This window comes from Elephas maximus, chromosome 1 (genome assembly GCF_024166365.1).
Source record: "Elephas maximus indicus isolate mEleMax1 chromosome 1, mEleMax1 primary haplotype, whole genome shotgun sequence".
Taxonomy (NCBI): Eukaryota; Metazoa; Chordata; class Mammalia; order Proboscidea; family Elephantidae; genus Elephas; species Elephas maximus.
The window spans coordinates 208045708-208062883 of record NC_064819.1 but is presented as its reverse complement, the minus strand read 5'-3'; the positions used below and the strand labels follow the sequence as shown (position 1 = coordinate 208062883).

The 17176-nt window shown below is 40.0% G+C and overlaps 1 protein-coding gene across 2 annotated transcripts in view; it reads right to left on the bottom strand.

The window, feature by feature from the left end:
- ARFGEF3 (ARFGEF family member 3) overlaps window positions 1-17176 on the bottom strand; it is a 165692-nt gene that overhangs the window by 41028 nt on the left and 107488 nt on the right. For both annotated transcript variants that reach the window (XM_049901986.1, XM_049901992.1), the window contains 4 exons: window positions 15048-15160; window positions 12159-13078; window positions 4742-4908; window positions 2931-3096 (listed from right to left, as the gene is read on the bottom strand). In XM_049901986.1, coding sequence (XP_049757943.1) covers window positions 2931-3096; window positions 4742-4908; window positions 12159-13078; window positions 15048-15160 — 1366 coding nt within the window. The remainder of the gene's footprint in view (window positions 1-2930; window positions 3097-4741; window positions 4909-12158; window positions 13079-15047; window positions 15161-17176) is intronic.

The window sequence follows — 17176 nt, the reverse complement described above, 5'->3', positions numbered from 1 at the left end:
CTATATCATGTTTTAATGTTTCCTATGTGCTGGGTGAACACTAAAATTACTCAGTTCTATAGAACACTTTGACATTATATCAAAAATAGCCAGTTATTACAGTGTTGATTACCAGATTGCTGTTATGGCTTCTCATTATACATAATGAAAAGATCAAAGTTTCCAAACTCCAGATTAATTGCTTCTCAAATTCACTCCTCACTTCACACCTGGAATTTGCCACCAAAATGATAATAAAACCTTATTTTGTTGAATTCTAATACATAGCCAATGCTGTTCTATCATTAATCCAAAATTAAATAAGTTTTCTGCAGACAGCAATTCAGCCTACTATTCCATTAAAGGAGCCCTGGCAACACCCTGGTGAAGAGCTCCATTGCTAACTGGAAGGCTGGCTGTTTGAATCACCGGCTGTTCCTTGGAAACCCAATGGGGCAGTTCTACTCTGTCCTATAGGGTCACTATGAGTTGGAATTGACTCCATGGCAACAAGTTTTTTTTTGGGGGGGGGTGGGGAGGAGTTAACAGTAATAACTGATGAATACGGCCACCACGAATACTCTGGTATTTGTCCATTTTTATATCTACTGAATGACGCCCTTTATCAAGGTTCAGGTAGATGATTGTTTTTGGCAGAAACTACGATATTTGAAAATAAAAGCTGGCATGTTTAGCCTCATTCAAATCCCAAGGCACTTATAAACTTGGGGCAGCACCTTTGATCCCTATTGAAGAGGGTTTGTGAAGACAGATGGACACCATGCATTGCTTATAGACAGACCAAATCAATGTCTCCCACCTATAAGAACCCCTATTTTTCAAATGGATGTAAATGCAATCAAATTCAGGAAACACAAATTCACCGAAAAGTCACTGTTGAATTCACAGTGCCACTTAACATTATCTGCTTTCCAGTCAAAAGACACTAAAATTATGATTACCATCAACTGAAAGTCTGCATTCTTTTTTCATGTTAAAAAGGTAATTGAAAAAAGAAAAGGAATCATTCATAAGATTGAGAATTACCAGTTGAGGGTTTGCTTATTGCTCCAACTTTTTTGCTTCTCAATGTTAGCACTTCTTTTGCCTCCAAGACTCTTCTAAATTTTTATTTCAGGTCACAGATTCATTCCTTTCCCCCACTCGGTCTCATCTCTTCATCTGACACTGCTGAATTACTCCGTATTTCTAATCTTTGCCATTCTATTTCTGTATTAATTGCTCTGTCACTGTTTCTTCCTTTCCCAAGGTTCTATCCCAAACCTTCCAAAGTGGCTCAGAACTTGGATTCTGAGATTAAACTGGGTTTAAACCCCCCACTCCTTTTTTTTAAATCAATTTCTGATGGTGTCACCTTGGGTGTATTATCAGATCTCTCCAATTCTGTTTCTTCATTTCTATAAAATGGAAAAATAAAAAAATAAAAGTACTGATTCTATTCCATTGTAGGAATTAAACACTATAAAGCATGTAACATGCTGAGCGCAGGGCTGAGCATATGCTAAGCACTTGACAAGTGTCAGCTATACTTGGTTAATCATTCCCTTTCCCTGGGTAATTTTGTCCCCTTCCATTGTATCAACTGTCACCTCTATGTGGCCAATTCCCAAAGCCATATTTCTAGACACAACCGTTCCTTGTATTTCAGATCCACATTTCTAATGCCTCTTGAACATCTTTAATTCAGAGTTAAGGTGTCCCAAACTGCCCCAGAATCACAACTTCCTATATATTTTTAAGCATGCCATCATTTTGCTCCTAGTTTCTGATTAGAAACCTCAGAAATCACATTGGATCTTCTAATAGTTGCCAAGTCTTGTCAAAACTCAACTGCACCCTTTCTCTTTTATTTTCACTGCCATAACCCTGGTTTCAGTGCTTGTTTTTTTTTTCAGTCCAGAAGGTCAGGTCTGTTTAGTTTCTCTACTCACCCAACTCAGTCTCCAATGTTTACCTGCAGACAGAGTCTTCTTCTGGATGTTTGTCTCTAATTACATCATCTCGCACCTCTAACACTTTTGGATTTTCGTTGCCCAGAAATGAGATCCAAAAACTCTCATATTTGATCAAGAAATTCCTCCAGGCTACCAATGACCAGTCCAAACTTGTGAGCACTCCCAGACCTTTCCCTGACATTGTGTCTGACCCATGAACTGCTATGTCTGCAAACAAATGTGTTTAATGCCAACACTGCACACTGCTTTCTACATTCTCACATGAAATTTCTAATAGTTAAATAGGATTTAAAAAAAACCTCTGGACCGTGAAGAACAAGATGCTGGGTTACTACTGGACATTCTTTTTAATTCTGGTACAGCTGGAAAGGGAATGGAGAACCTCTGATATATTGACAGGAAATGGGAACGAAGCTCAGTTTAAAACCATTCATTTTACATTACTGGTAAAATCCCAGGAGCATGGAATGATATAGGGCATCTATTAGTACATAGAGCTTCCAGGAATAATCTGGGCCTTGTGCCCAGACAGTTACTACATAGCCCCAGAAGAGGCTATAGTTTTGCACCTACGGACAAAGGCGCTAAGTAAGTCCTTATCTAATGGAGCACTTGAGCCTTGCAACCAAAAACCAAAACCCACTACCCTCGAGTCGATTCCAATTCATAGCAACCCTATAGGACAGAGTAGGACAGTACAATAGAGTTTCCAAGGAGTGCCTGGTAGATTTGAACTGCTGACCTCTTGGATAGCAGCCATAGCACCTAACCACTATGCCACCAGGGTTTCCGAGCCTTGCAAATTCCCATAGAAAAAAGCTCCTGTAAGGGGATTCAGGACACCTGGAACTGTCAAGGGAAGGTCTGTGGGAGCTGTTTCAACATCTGCTTCAAACACTGTTGCTTCTCTGAAAAGGCCTTTGAAGTGTGAGCCTTCCCATTTAAGTCTGCAAAGCCCTGGGACCAGCCACTGACCTGTCAGCATTGTGATGAGGGGCAGGCTGTTATCTTCCGGACTGCCCCAGTAGCCAGCTTCTCCAAGCATGTTCCGCTCAAGCACCTGATGGTAAAGTTCCTCAATCCAGGCCTGGGAGAAGACCATCAGCACCCCGCTGGTCTGCACTTGCTTCATGAACTCTTTCTGTGGAGAGAGATCACACTACATGTGACCAAACACAGACTCCTGCAAACAAACAGGCCCCTGACCTCTTCTGCTCCCTCATCACTTCACACATTCCCTAACTGAATCAAGGTTTCTAAAAAACACAGTGCCTTGTTTACTGGGGATGGAAGGTGACAATGAAGCGGGAAGCAGAGATGGAGACATCCCAAACTTCATGGAGTTCCTTTCACTTATGACATCTTTTTTAAATACCCCATAGAGAGACTGGAGGCCTGGTGGTACAGTGGTTAAGAGCTTGGCTGCTAGCCAAAAGGTCAGCAGTTCAAATCCACCAGCCGCTCCTTGGAAAACCTATGGGGCAGTTCTATTTGTCCTATAGGGTCGCAATAAGTAGGAATCGACTTGGCGTCAGTGGGTTGTTTTTAGTGGGTAGAAAGATTAGGCAGATAGCATTCTATATTTTTACTATTTGGTGTGTGGGAGGGTTATGAACTACACAGGTATCTTTAACAGAGCTTCCCCTTCTCACTGCACAGACAGCAGCAGAGATGGAATGTGTTCCCCAGAAGAACAAGGGATGATACACTTCAAGGGATACCTAACTTACACTCAGGAAGCAATCACCCACCCTTGGGAATTTACAATTTATATTACGCAAGCAAATGATTGCCGATTCTCTTCAGACAGGTCCTTGGACTTAGGCTCAGGAACTGATGTTAGAGCACACCATGAACTGATGTTAGGGGGCACCATGAAGTAGCTTGCTCAGCCAAGGGGGCCAACCACAGTATAACTGACATCATTCTCCTTCTTTCACACCTTATAGGACGTGCTTTACCATTGACAGTCGGGAGGCTTAGGTCTAAGCACATTTTGCAATGTAACGAAGAGTTTTGCAACAGCATGACTTCATTTTCAGCAAAGGGGATCATTCCCTGCATATCCACTGATGTCAGTTAACACTGATCATGTGTTTTTCTCGTTGTTGTTGGAAATATGCACAGCAAAACATACACCAACAACGTCTACATGTACAATTCAGTGACACTGAGTACACACTTCAATTTGCGCAGCCACTCTCACCTCCTTTTCTGAATTGTTCCTCCCTCATTAATATAAACTCACTGCCCCCCAAGCTTCTTCTCTAACCTTTTGAGTTACTATTGTCAATTTGATGCCATATAAATAGGTCTTTAAAAGAGCCCAGTGCTCAAGGCAGACATTCTTTACTAATTAAGCTAAACAATTGTTTGGTTGAAAAAAGACTTCAGGGGATAAGCTTTAAAGTTTAAAGATTATCTTGGGGTAACAGTTTCAGAGGTTCATCCAGCCTCAGTGGCTCTAGGGAGCCTAGATTCTATGAGAATTTGAAATTCTTTTCTGCATTTTATGCCGTTTTAAGCAATGTGTTTTTGAACATTCATGTGTGTAATAATGCTACTGGATGAAATTACTGAACCCCCAGCAGGTAGCCACCTGCAGGTACTCTCAGTTCTTTACTTTCTGGTGCAAGGTGGGAATGCCACAAGGCATTGCCCATAACAGAGCAATGTGGAACAGAACACCTTGTGCCATTTCTCTCTCAGGGCACTGGCACCTGGCTTTACAGGTGAGAGGTCACCCACCTCCCCTCGGAATGCCTGACTCCAGAGTGCATACCCACCATCATGCCAGGCACCAGGGCTGGCCTCTTCCTGTAGTAGTCACCATGGGAGAGCTTCAGGTTGAGGAGCAGAGCACAGTGTGCGGCCATGTACAGGCTGTCTGCATTCATCAGCATCTGGAAGCTGAGGCTGCTGCTGCTGTCAAATCCTGGAGAGCGCATCATACCTGAGGGAAACAATCAAGAGCTCTAGGGCTACAAACACACTGCTTTACCCAAAGTTATACAGCTAGAAATTGGCAAAGGTCTTTGAGGCCCAAATTCCAGTTTTTTGCACTATGCCGCACTGTACTTGCTATACTAGATATATAGTATGCTGATGGTAGTATTAACAGTAATGGGAATAACACAATAAAAAAAAAAAATAGCTATTATTTATTAAGTACTTTCTATTTTCCAGAACCAATCTTTTCTCATACATTATTTCATTTGATCCTGCACAAACCAAAATAAATAAATAAATAAACCTGTTGCTATTGAGTTGATTCCAATTAATAGTGACCCTAAAGGACCAAGTAGAACTGCCCCATAGTGTTTCCAAGGAGCACCTGGTGGATTTGAACTGCAAACCTTTTGGTTTGCAGCCATAGCTTGTAGCTCTTAACCACTATACCACCAGGCTTTCCAATCCTGCACAAGCCCTTACGTTGCAACTAAGGAAAACTGCTTGGAGTAGCTAAGTGATTTACCCAAATATACAGCAAGAAATTGGCAAAAAAAAAAAAAAAAAAAAAGGCTTTTTGCGCTATGCTTTTTGTACTTGCTTGTAATTTTGGGATAAGATTCCACTATATCATGTCCTTCTCTATTATCCTATACTATACCCTTTGCCATCAAGCTGATTCTGACTCATAGCGACCCTACAGGACAGAGTAGAACTGCCCTATAGAGTTTCCAAGGAGTGGCTAGAGGATTCAAACTGCCGACCTTTATGGTTAGCAGCCTGTTTTCCATTCGTCTTTTGACTGGTCTCATTGAAGTGTTATCAACTTTTGAGTGGCAAATTAATGGAACTATGACCTTTAGCATATTCTGGCTTCTTGGCTTTTCCTGTTTTCAGTAACTAAAGTTTATTCTCCCTCAATAATTAAGATGTGCTTGACTATCAGAGCAGGAGGATGAAACAGGAGGTTTCACTTGTAACCAGTCACGGTTACTGGACACAAGATAGCATGAATGATCACCAAAAGTCTCCTCCATGTCTGAGATCATATGATATTTCTGAAATAAAAGTAATGAATATTTGATGTAAAACATTTAACAGTACTGAAGAGTATAAAAAGTAAGATCAATAGTCTCTGCTTCCCCCAAGCCCCTATGCTATCCCTCTCAATCAAGACTCACTTCCTTGTGCATACAGTTATCACAAATGAGATCATACTACATGCATTGTACTATAACTACTTCATTCTTTCTTAATGACCATGCATGGCTATACTATGATTTAAGTAATGCTCTATTTGCAGACATTTAGATTGCTTCAAAATCATGAAAAAAGCTAAAATGATGACATAACTTAGTACTTCTGCTAGTTTATCTGAGATAGATTTCTAGAAGCAGAATAAAACCAAAAAAAAAAACCAAACCCGTTGCTGTCGAATCGATTCTGACTCATAGCGACCCTATGGGACAGGGTAGAACTGCCTCATAGGGTTTCCAAGGAGCACCTGACGGATTTGAACTGCTGACCTTTAGGTTAGCAGCTGTAGCACTTAACCACTATGCCACCAGGGTTTCCAGAAGCAGAATACACACTCTGAATTTAATAGATACAGCCAAAATTGCTTCCAAATAGTTTTCCCTCCTATCACCTGTATATGAGACCAGTAGTCTATCCACTCTCACCAATAGTGGACATTATCAATTTTCTATATCTTCAGAATAAGATTACACGGTAATAGAAGTTATAGGAAAAGTTTTATAGAGATTTGGAAAAAGATACAAAGAAGAAAATGAAAATCTGTAGTAACATTTTGATGCTAATTTTGAATCCTTTTTAAAATTACATATGGCCATTAATGATACGGAAATGGTCATAATGTAATTTTAAAAAGCTTACGTGTTCTTGAACAGTATCTGCTAAGTTATAATTAAAAGTTTTTCAATAAGAACATGTAGAGAACAATTTATGGTAAGTTACCAGAAGTAAATATGATATTTAAAAAACCTGTTGCCATTGAGTCAATTGTGACTCCAAGTGACTCTATAGGACAGGGTGGAACTGCTAGACACGGTTTCCAAGGAAGTAATCTTTACAGAAACAGACTGCCACATCTTTCTCCAGCAGAGTACCTGGTGGGTCGGAACCACTGACCTTTCAGTTAGTAGCTGAGCACTTAACCACTGTGTCACCAGGGCTCCTTAACTATGATACAGGCATCATATATCATATTTTCAAAGAACATGTCTTTACAGACATAAAGAACATGCTAACAAAATATTAAGTGGATAGTAAGTTACAAAATTATGCACATACCATATTCACTCTGTCTCTTCCTCTCTCATCTATCTAGCCATCTATGTACCTGTCTATATACGGCGTAATGCGATGATTAACAGCACGGAGTCTGGAAGCAGAGTCCATGCATAGGCTCATATCCTGGCATCCGTACTTCCTAGCTGTGTACCTTGGATGACTCAGCCTCCTTGTGCCTCAGTTTTCACATCTGCGAAATGAGGATACTAATCCTACCTACCTTATGGAGTTGTTATAAGCATTAAATGAATTAATATATGCAAAATCCTTAGACACAGGAAGTACTAGATTAGTGTTAGCTAACATTATTATTATGATGTAGAATGGCATTAAGGACATCCTACATGAAGAAAGCAAAAGGTCATTAAAAGACATGAAAGAAAGAAAAAAACAAAATGGATATCAGAAGAGACTCTGAAACTTGCTCTTGAATGTAGAGTAGCTAAAGTAAACTGAGGAAATGAAGTAAAAGAGCTGAACAGAAGATTTCAAAGGGTGGCTAGAGAAGACAAAGTAAAGTATAATAATGACATGTGCAAAGACCTGGAGTTAAAAAACCACAAGGGAAGAACACATTTGGCATTTCTCAGGCTGAAAGAACTGAAGAAAAAATTCAAGCCTCGAGTTGCAATAGTGAAGGTTTCTATGGACAAAATACTGAAAGATGCAGAAAGCATCAAAAGAAGATGGAGGAATACACAGAGTCACTGTACCAAAAAGGACTGGTCGATGCTCAATCATTTCACGAGGTAGCATATGATCAAGAACCAATGGTACTGAAAGAAGTCCAAGCTGCACTGAAGGCATTGGCAAAAAACAAGACTCCAGAAATTGACGGAATACCAATTGAGATGTTTCAACAAATGGATGCAGTGCTGGAGGTGCTCACTTGTCTACACCAAGAAAGTTGGAAGACAGCTACCTGGCCAACTGACTGGAAGAGATCCATATTTATGCCTATTCCAATGAAAGGTGATCCAAGAGAATGGGGAAATTATTGAGCAATATTATTAATATCACACACAAGTAAAATTCTGCTGAAAATCTCTCAAAGGCAGCTGCAGCAGTACAATGACAGGGAACTGCTAGAAATTCACGCCGAATTCTGAAGAAGATGTGGAATGAGGGCTATCACTGCTGATGTCAGATGGATCCTGAATGAAAGCGGAGAATATCAAAAAGATGTTTACCTGTGTTTCATTGACTATGCAAATGCATTCGACTGTGTTGATCATAACGAATTATGTATAACACTGAGAACAATGGAAATCCCAGAACACTTGATTATGCTTATGAGGAGCCTATACACAGACCAAGGGGCAGAACAAAACCTGGGGACACTGCATGGTTTAAAGTCAGATAAGGTGTGCGTCAAGGTTGTATCCTCTCACCATACTTATTTAACCTGTATGCTGAGCAAATAATCTGAGAAGCTGGTCTATACGAAGAAGAACAGGGTGTCAGGATTGGAGGAAGACTCATGAATGACCTGGCAATGTGCAGATGACACAACCTTGCTTGCTGAAAATCAAGAGGACTTGAAACGCTTACTGATGAAGATCAAAGACCACAGCCTTCAGTATGGATTACACCTCAACACAAAACAAAAATCCTCACAACTGGAGCAATAAGTGACATCATGATAAACGGAGAAAAGACTGAAGTTGTCAAAGATTTCATTTTACTTGGATCCACAATCAACGCCCATGGAAGCAGCAGTCAAGAAATCAAAAGACACATTGCACTGGGCAAATCTGCTGCAAAAGACCTCTTTAAAGTTTAAAAAGCAAAGATATCACTTTGAGGACTAAGGTGGCCTGACTCAACCCATGACATTTTCTATTGCCTTATATACATGCAAAAGCTGGACAATAGAAAGGCTGAAGAACTGATGCTTTTGAATTATGGTGCCAGTGAAGAAGATTGAATATACCATGGCCTGCCAGAAGAATGAAGAAATCTGTCTTGGAAGAAGTATAGTCAGAATACGCCTTAGAAGCCAGGATAGCGAAATTTTATCTTACATACTTTAGGCATGTTATCAGAAGGGACCAGTCCCTGGAGAAGGATAGCGAAATTTCATCTTACATACTTTAGGCATGTTATCAGAAGGGACCAGTCCCTGGAAAAGGACATCACGCTTGGTAAGGTCAGCCAAAGAAAGAAAGACGCTCAATGAGATGGACTGACACAGTGGCTGCAAAAATGGGCTCAAGAATAACAATGATTGTGAGGATGGCACAGGACCAGGCAAGGTTTTGTTCTGTTGTACATCAGGTCACTATGAGTTGAAATCAACTCGACAGCACCTATCAACAACATAAATGAATATTGATTTGAAAAGCCAATATAAATTTAAAGACTGGCTTTAGCTCTACATTTTATAAAAGACTTTGCTAAGGTTGTATTTCCTAATTCTCTTAGGAAATGAGGCAAGGTCCCTTGGAAGTCATTCTTTGCCACTGTGACAGTTCATTTATATGGAATTACTGGGGAATGCTGTTTATAAATATGAAGTTATACTGTTCATAAATATGAAGTTAACTGACAGCTAATCTTACACATTTAAATGCCAGAACTTTTGCAATGAGTTTTTTTTTTTTCATAGCTAATTTTACTTTTAAAAAGAAGACCCTATAAATCATTTTACCATTTCTTGATAACTTAACGTTGTTACTGCAAACAATGTCACTGCTGTGGTCTGATACACAGCTGTTCTTGGGGATCATCTATGTGTGTCGGGCTCTCTGCCTTGGCACTCGGGAAACCAAGCAGGCACAGGAGTCACAGCTTCCAAGCTCTTCTCCCCATGAATATTTCCAGCTGAGAAGAGGCGTAAGCTCAGAGGCCCAGCATACCCCTTCCAAAGCGCAGTGGACCTTCCTCCCAACTCACAGGCTTTCCTAGAACTCCTTCAGTCCGTAAACAATCTCACATATTTAGAAACCAAAGAGCAACTTCACTCATCCATGATCAATCTAATTATTGAGAATAAGCCATACAAGCCTTTGGACCCTTAGCATGTAGCACAGCATAGCCTCTCTACAGATGTTGACTGAAGATGGATGTAGGGTGTGTGTGTGTCTCACACATACACCAAGAATATCAGTAAAAAAATTCCAAATTTAACGATAGTGGTATAAAAGACATTAGGGGAGAAATAACATTTTTTTAAAGAAGAGCATTTATGTATCTCCCTAGTCTCCCAGTGATTACATATGAATTATATGTATGTTCCTTCACACAAACAAACAAAAAAATCCAAAGGTCATTTTTATATCTAATTCCAAAAGGAAAATACTGAGAAAAAAATGTTGGGTAGCCTTAAGAACTGGTATTTTTGTGCCTTGAAAAATAAAGAATCACAGTGGAGCTAGGAAAGATGAGAAATAATATGACTTTTTTTTTATATGATCTTCAGGAGAAGGCTGTGGCAGTCTGCTTCCATAAAGATTTACAGCCTTGGAAACCCTATAAGGACAGTTCTACTCTGTCCTATAGGGTCGCGATGAGTCAGAATCGACTCAATGGCAGTGGCTTTGGTTTGAATTTATAGATACCCTCTAGGTAGGTCAATCTCTAGGTAGGTCAATCTCTAGGTAGGTCAATCTCTAGGTAGGTCAGAGAGTTATTTGAGAGGTCCAAGATTAGAGGTTCTGTATCTTCCCCGGTGGTTGCTACAACCCTGGATCATCCTCAAGTTACAAAGTTCTTCCTATGTATACCTGGATTGAAGTGTCTCTTTCTTGTCCTCTTGGCAAAGAGCTTCTTAGAGATACTTATTAAGCTACTCCTTAACAACGTATCATTCAGCTTCTGCCAAGTTCCAGTGAGTGGGATAGAATTTTTTGTGTATGTTTTCTTTGTTGGAAAACAAAAAATGAGTGAGACATGGCCCCAGCTCTCAAGCAGGTGACAGTGTGGCTAGTGGAAGGTGGATGCACACACAATGACTGTAGTAGGAAGCCCAACGACAAACACATGTTCAAGGCTCACGGTGGAAGAGCAAGCGGTGATCTCAGTTTACCCCATTCTTTGTTTGTCCTCAGGGTCACTCCTTTATATTTGAGTACAGGCCCAGGCCCACCAGGGTCCATCCACCTAGTTTGTGGTCAAGAGACCTTTTAATTTAGGAGGCATGGTTGACCTCCCTGATATCAGGCAATCATTTATTCCTGCTCTAAATTGTATGTACCCACTAATTGCTTTCTTTATTAACTTTCAAGTGAATTATCTTTAAATTCATTACTCACTATACGAAATGCTACTTCTCTTTATTTTTATTTCCTTTCACCATCAAAATTCTAGGTAATTATCTTCTGCCCTTCAATAATACTAGCGTAACTTTCTAGAGTGCTTTGGCAATGTACCTCATGATATTCCTCTTCCAATATGGTCTGGGTCACAATATTGGTATGTGACAGACAGGAAGGCTCAGGGGTTAGAGAATGTAATGTTATTATTGGACTATCACCACACAGTTTGGATATTCAGTGGAATTCAAAATATATTGGGAAGATTCAGTTTGCATCTGGTCCAAGACCTCATTCAAAATACTTTACATACTGATACACCAAAGGTGCACTGCTTTATGATTTTTAGACATCAAGGTGTAGAAGCAAATTGAGAATTTGGTGTTTTAAGAACCACATTTTGTTTTAGTCATCGGCAGCTATCTAGAAGGCAGGTCCCACTCATTCTTTACTTCACACCATATACATTTATCAACCTCATAGTAAACTCCAGCCATCAAATGCTGCAGAATTCAAATAAACCACCACCAATAAGTCTACATTCCTTTGCTTTCTTTAAACATAAGAAACTCAAAGATTCTTTAACATGCCTCTAATATTTCAAACTACAAGCAATATGGTAACTCCGCATTGAGGCAAATGCTCTGAATATTCTTGTTGACTATATAGCAAAAAATTGTTTACAAACCTGAACAGAAAGTAGAGGCAAAGTTCTGGAGGGCAGAGTCTACCTCTTCCACACTAGGGAGAGCCAGGAGCCGAGGAAGGAGGTTTTCCAGAGACTGCACAAATAGCCTGGCGCTGTGCTGGTCAGCTTCCTGGTTCTTCAACAATTTCAGAGACAGAGCAGCAGTTCTTAGAGACCTGTGACCCAGGCAGTCCCTTGGGGTCTGCTCTTCTTCTGCTAGTGAACAGTTGTCAGACCCAATGTCTGATACATCAGACCTCCCTGAGTCCTTTTCTGCTGCCATCGAATACTGATCACAGGAATCAAATTCTGTCCTAGAAAGGTCTTGGTCATCAATGCTAAAGTTGCTCTCACTGTATCTAGACCCATAAGATCTCATCTTGCAGTCAACTGACAGGAAATTAGTTATATCAGGGTAAACAACGATGTGGCTTCTTTGAACAACGTCAGGTTGGTCAACCGCCTCTGGTTCTGACACTTTGCTCAGGGTCTCCTTGTCCTCATGGATGGCTGGTGACTTGAGGCCATTCCTGTGGTTTTCAGAATAGTGAGATTGGTCCTCAGGTGTCGTTTGACCCAACTCTCCCTCCAAGGTGGTCTGCCCTGTGTCAGTGGTAACACTAATGCTGATATCAGGGCTCCTCTCAGTCCTCGGCTCCCAGGACGTGTGTTCTGAGGACAGTACTCGCCGCTGCCACCGGAAGTCAGCCTCATTGATCTCCATGGAGTCTCGGCTAGACTCACCCCCATCCTTCAGATCTTCAAGGCGCAAAAGCAGTAGCTGGACCTGACCCTCGCTCAAGCCTTTGCCCTGGCTGAGCTCATCCAATGCCCCAAGCAAGGTGCAGATGCAGGACACGGCAGCATAACAAGCTTCAATGCCACCCTTGATGCATGCTTCAGTCATGCCGTCCATGATGCTGGGCAGTGTGCAAAAGAGGAAATGAATGAAACATAGAAAAATGTTCCAAAATGAGCCAGAACAGTTAGATTGCTGAACACAATAATTTTCAAAACAGGCACTCTAATTTATAGAAGATTAAATGGTCTGGGCACTAAATGAATGAACAATAACTGAAATGAACATGCTCAGGTCAGCAGAGGAAAACCCACAGGTAAAGCGGCCCTCCTTGGGTCACAATCCCTCTTGGTTGGCTGACACAAACAAAAATTCTTGATGGGAATTTATAATATATCCAAGGACATGCTTTGAAAAGTCTCACTTTTATATTAAACCCAGTTGTCAAAAAGAAGATAGTTACAATGTCTGTATGATAATGTGGGCCTTCCTCTATCAAATAATCATATTCCTGAAGAGGTACATGTAAATACAACTACTGCAAATTGGATATTTCCATTTCCTAAGGGGACTACTACATGTAAAGGATCTTATAGTTGAGCACTGTAAATCAAAAAGTTCTTCCCCACTGCCATGACAGGGAGCACAGCAGAGAATCCCTGAAGGAGCAGAAGAGCAGTGGGAATGCAGACCTCAAATTCTTGTAAAAAAGACCAGATTTAATGGTCTAAGACTGGAAGGACCCCAGAGGTCATGGTCCCCAGACCTTCTGTTAGTCCAAGACAGGAACCATTCCCAAAGCCAACTCTTCAGACAGGGATTGGACTGGACTATAAGACAGAAAATGATACTGGTGAGGAGTGGGCTTCTTGGATCAAGTAGACACATGAGACTATGTGTGCAGCTCCTGTCTGGAGGGGAGATACGAAGGCCAAGTGGCACAGAAGCTGGCTGAATCGACACGGAAATACAGGGTGCAGAGAAGGAGTGTGCTGTCTCATTAGGGGGAGAGCAGCTAGGAGTAGGTAGCAAGGTGTATATAAGGTTTTGTATGAGAGACTGGCTTGATTTGTAAACTTTCACTTAAAGCACAATAAAAATGTTAAAAAAAAAAATAAAAAAATTCTTCCCTACCATGGTCTCAGACAACATCTAGCTCAATTGGCATAACACAGCTTTTAAAGAAAATGTTCTACACTCTACTGTGGTGAGTAGCGCCTGGGATCTTAAAAGCCTGTGAGTGGCCATCTAGGATGCTCCACTGGTCTCACCCCTTAAGGGGCAAAGAAAAATGAAGAAAGCTAAACATACAAGGGAAAGATTAGTCCAAAGGACTAATGGACCACAACTACGACAGCCTCCACCAGACTGAGTCCAGTATAGCTAGATGGTGCCCAGCTACCACCACTGGCTGCTCTGACAGGGATCGCAATAGAGGGTCCCGGACAAAGCTGAAGAAAAATGTAGAACAAAATTCTAACTCGAAAAGAAAGACCAGAGTTGCTGGCCTGACAGAGACTTGGAGAAACCCTGAGAGTATGGCCCCCGGACACCCTTTCAGTAATGAAGTCATTCCTGAGGTTCGTCCTTCAGCCAAAGATTAGACAGGCCCATAAAACAAAATGAGACTAAAGGGGCACACCAGCCCTGGGGCAAGGACTAGAAGGCAGGAGGGAACTGGAAAGCTGGTAATAGAGAACTCAAGGTTGAGAAGGGGGAGTGTTCACCAGTGTCATAAAACAGCATGTGTATTATCTGTTTAATTAGAAACTAGTTTGTTCTGTAAACCTTCATCTAAAGTACAATTAAAAAAAAAAACATTCTTCCCTAAAATAACCCCAGCGAATAACTTTTGCAAATATGATTTTGTACACTGGGTTTTCTTTAAGTCACTATGAAAATATATTTTTTATATGGCTATAATAAACTGAAATCAATTTTCTCATATGGCTTGTGGGTACAATATTAAATCGCCACATTTCATGTAATGCATATTCATAAAAAATCCCGGGGTTTAGAAACTAGGTTAAAAGTATCAGAAAAGCAGTCTAAACCAGGCAATATACAACTAAAAGGGGAATGTGTCATACAGTTTGAGAAGATCCAGATGTGACTTTCTTTTCGAAATTGATCTTTTCCTGGATTCTGGTTCAGTGGAGCTGGGTCCTGCCAAGTCACAGAGACGTTGGGGGCTCCCAAGTAGCTTAAAAAAAAAAAAAATCATTTAAAAAAACACAAGGTTTCGAAATTATGAGATCTAATAAACATGTACTTTCTCTACTGAGTAATACAGTCTAAGGAGAAAAGCAACTATTTGAAACTACAATTCTTACTAAAATTAATCTAGGTACTCTTGATATATAACATCCATTGTTTTTAACTCCCCAGTATAAGGCTGGTTCAGACAAAGAAAATTCTCTGTAGTACAGTACTACAAAGCACTTGCATCAATGTCTTTTACTGAGATTGGCCTGCAATTTTCCTTCCTGTACTCTATCTTATTTTGCTACCACATCACCTAGCATCAAAAATAGTTGAGAAATATTCCCTCTGACTATTCTCGGATAACATTGGAATTATCAGTTCTTATCTCTAAAGCTGCATGAGCCTAGTATATATATATTTTTTAATGGGAAGATTTTAACAACTGATTGAATTTCTTTAAAGGTTATAGGACTATTCAGGTCCTCAATTTCTTCTTGAATTAATTTTTTAAAGGCTGTATTGTTTTATAGGGATTTAAACATTTTATTTAAGTTGTCAAATTTACTGGCCTCAAGTTTTTTAAATACTCTTTTATTTCATGAGTATTTATAATATCTATAAACCAAAACCATTGCCATCGAGTCAATTCTGACTCATAGTAACCATATAGGACAGAGTAGAACTGCCTCATAGGTTTCCAAGGAGCAGCTGGCTGATTCGAACTGCTGACCTTTTTGGTTAGCAGCCGTAGCTCTTAACCACTGTGCCACCAGGGCTGCTATAATATTTATAGTTACGTGATTTAAATTTTTTTTATTTATTTGTACCTGTACTGAAATTTCTTTATTGCCCCTTTTACAAGTTTTTCAATTTTCTTAGTCTTTTAAGAGTCCTAATATTTTTGTTTCGTTGATCCTCTATACTATGTTTGCTTTTTATAACATTAATTTCTACTTTTATCCTATTTTTTCTCCTTTATTTCTTTGGACTTATTCTTCTCTATTTTTTCCATTTACCTAAGCTGGAGAACTAGAACATTAATTTTAGTCTTTCTACTTTTCTATAGAAGCAATTAAAACTATAAATTTCCCTCTATGCACAGCTTTAGTTACACACCACAAGCTTTCATATATAGAATTTTTATAATTGTTCACTTCTAACTAATTTCTATTTCCACATGGTAGAAGCCTTTAGAAGAAATTTCAATTTGAGACTAAATTAATTTCAAAGGAAAGACTGGCTAATTAAGTGTGTCTGGAGTAGATGTGCTATCACTATGTCCATTTATTTTCAAAGTAAATTAAACTCCCAACAAAGCAGAGGAAGGTGCAATACAGATAAAAAGTAATATTTTAAGGAGCTCTTTTCTTTCCTTCTTTTCATATTTCTTTCTTACTCCAGAAACTGGGAATTTCTAATCTCTTGAATACATAGAAATTAAGCTTCTACCCTTCTCTCCTCATTTTATTTGTTTGACCTGGGAAAAATAATGGTAATACTTGGGGTAAAGTCAATCAGACTCCCTTTTCTCTCTAGGCCTGCATCCAAGTGGCTAGACCTATGGCCTTCTAGCTGTTCCACGTGTTGCTAGAAGGGTAAGTGCATTTTGAGGGAGTAGGAGTGGGAAACCTCATTTTCTATTGGGATCTAACCATATTCCCTAATCCAGATTTCCAACTCATAGCAACCCTATAGAACAGAACTGCCCCATAGGGTTTCCAAGGCTGTATATCTTTACAGAAGCAGACTGCCAGATCTTTCTTCCACAGAGTGGCTGGTGGGTTCGAACCACCAACCCTCTGGTTAGAAGTCGAGTGCTTTAACCACTGTACCACTGGGGCTCCTCATCCAGCTTTACCAGTAGTAAACTAGATAATATATTTAATTCTCACATAAATCTTGTGTCTATTTCTTAATTCTTTTCTTTCAGAATCTAGAGGGAAAAGGGACTGAGTGATTAGCCTTCGGAAGAATCCTCAACAAATACTTGAAGAAAAGATATGTTGAATTTCAG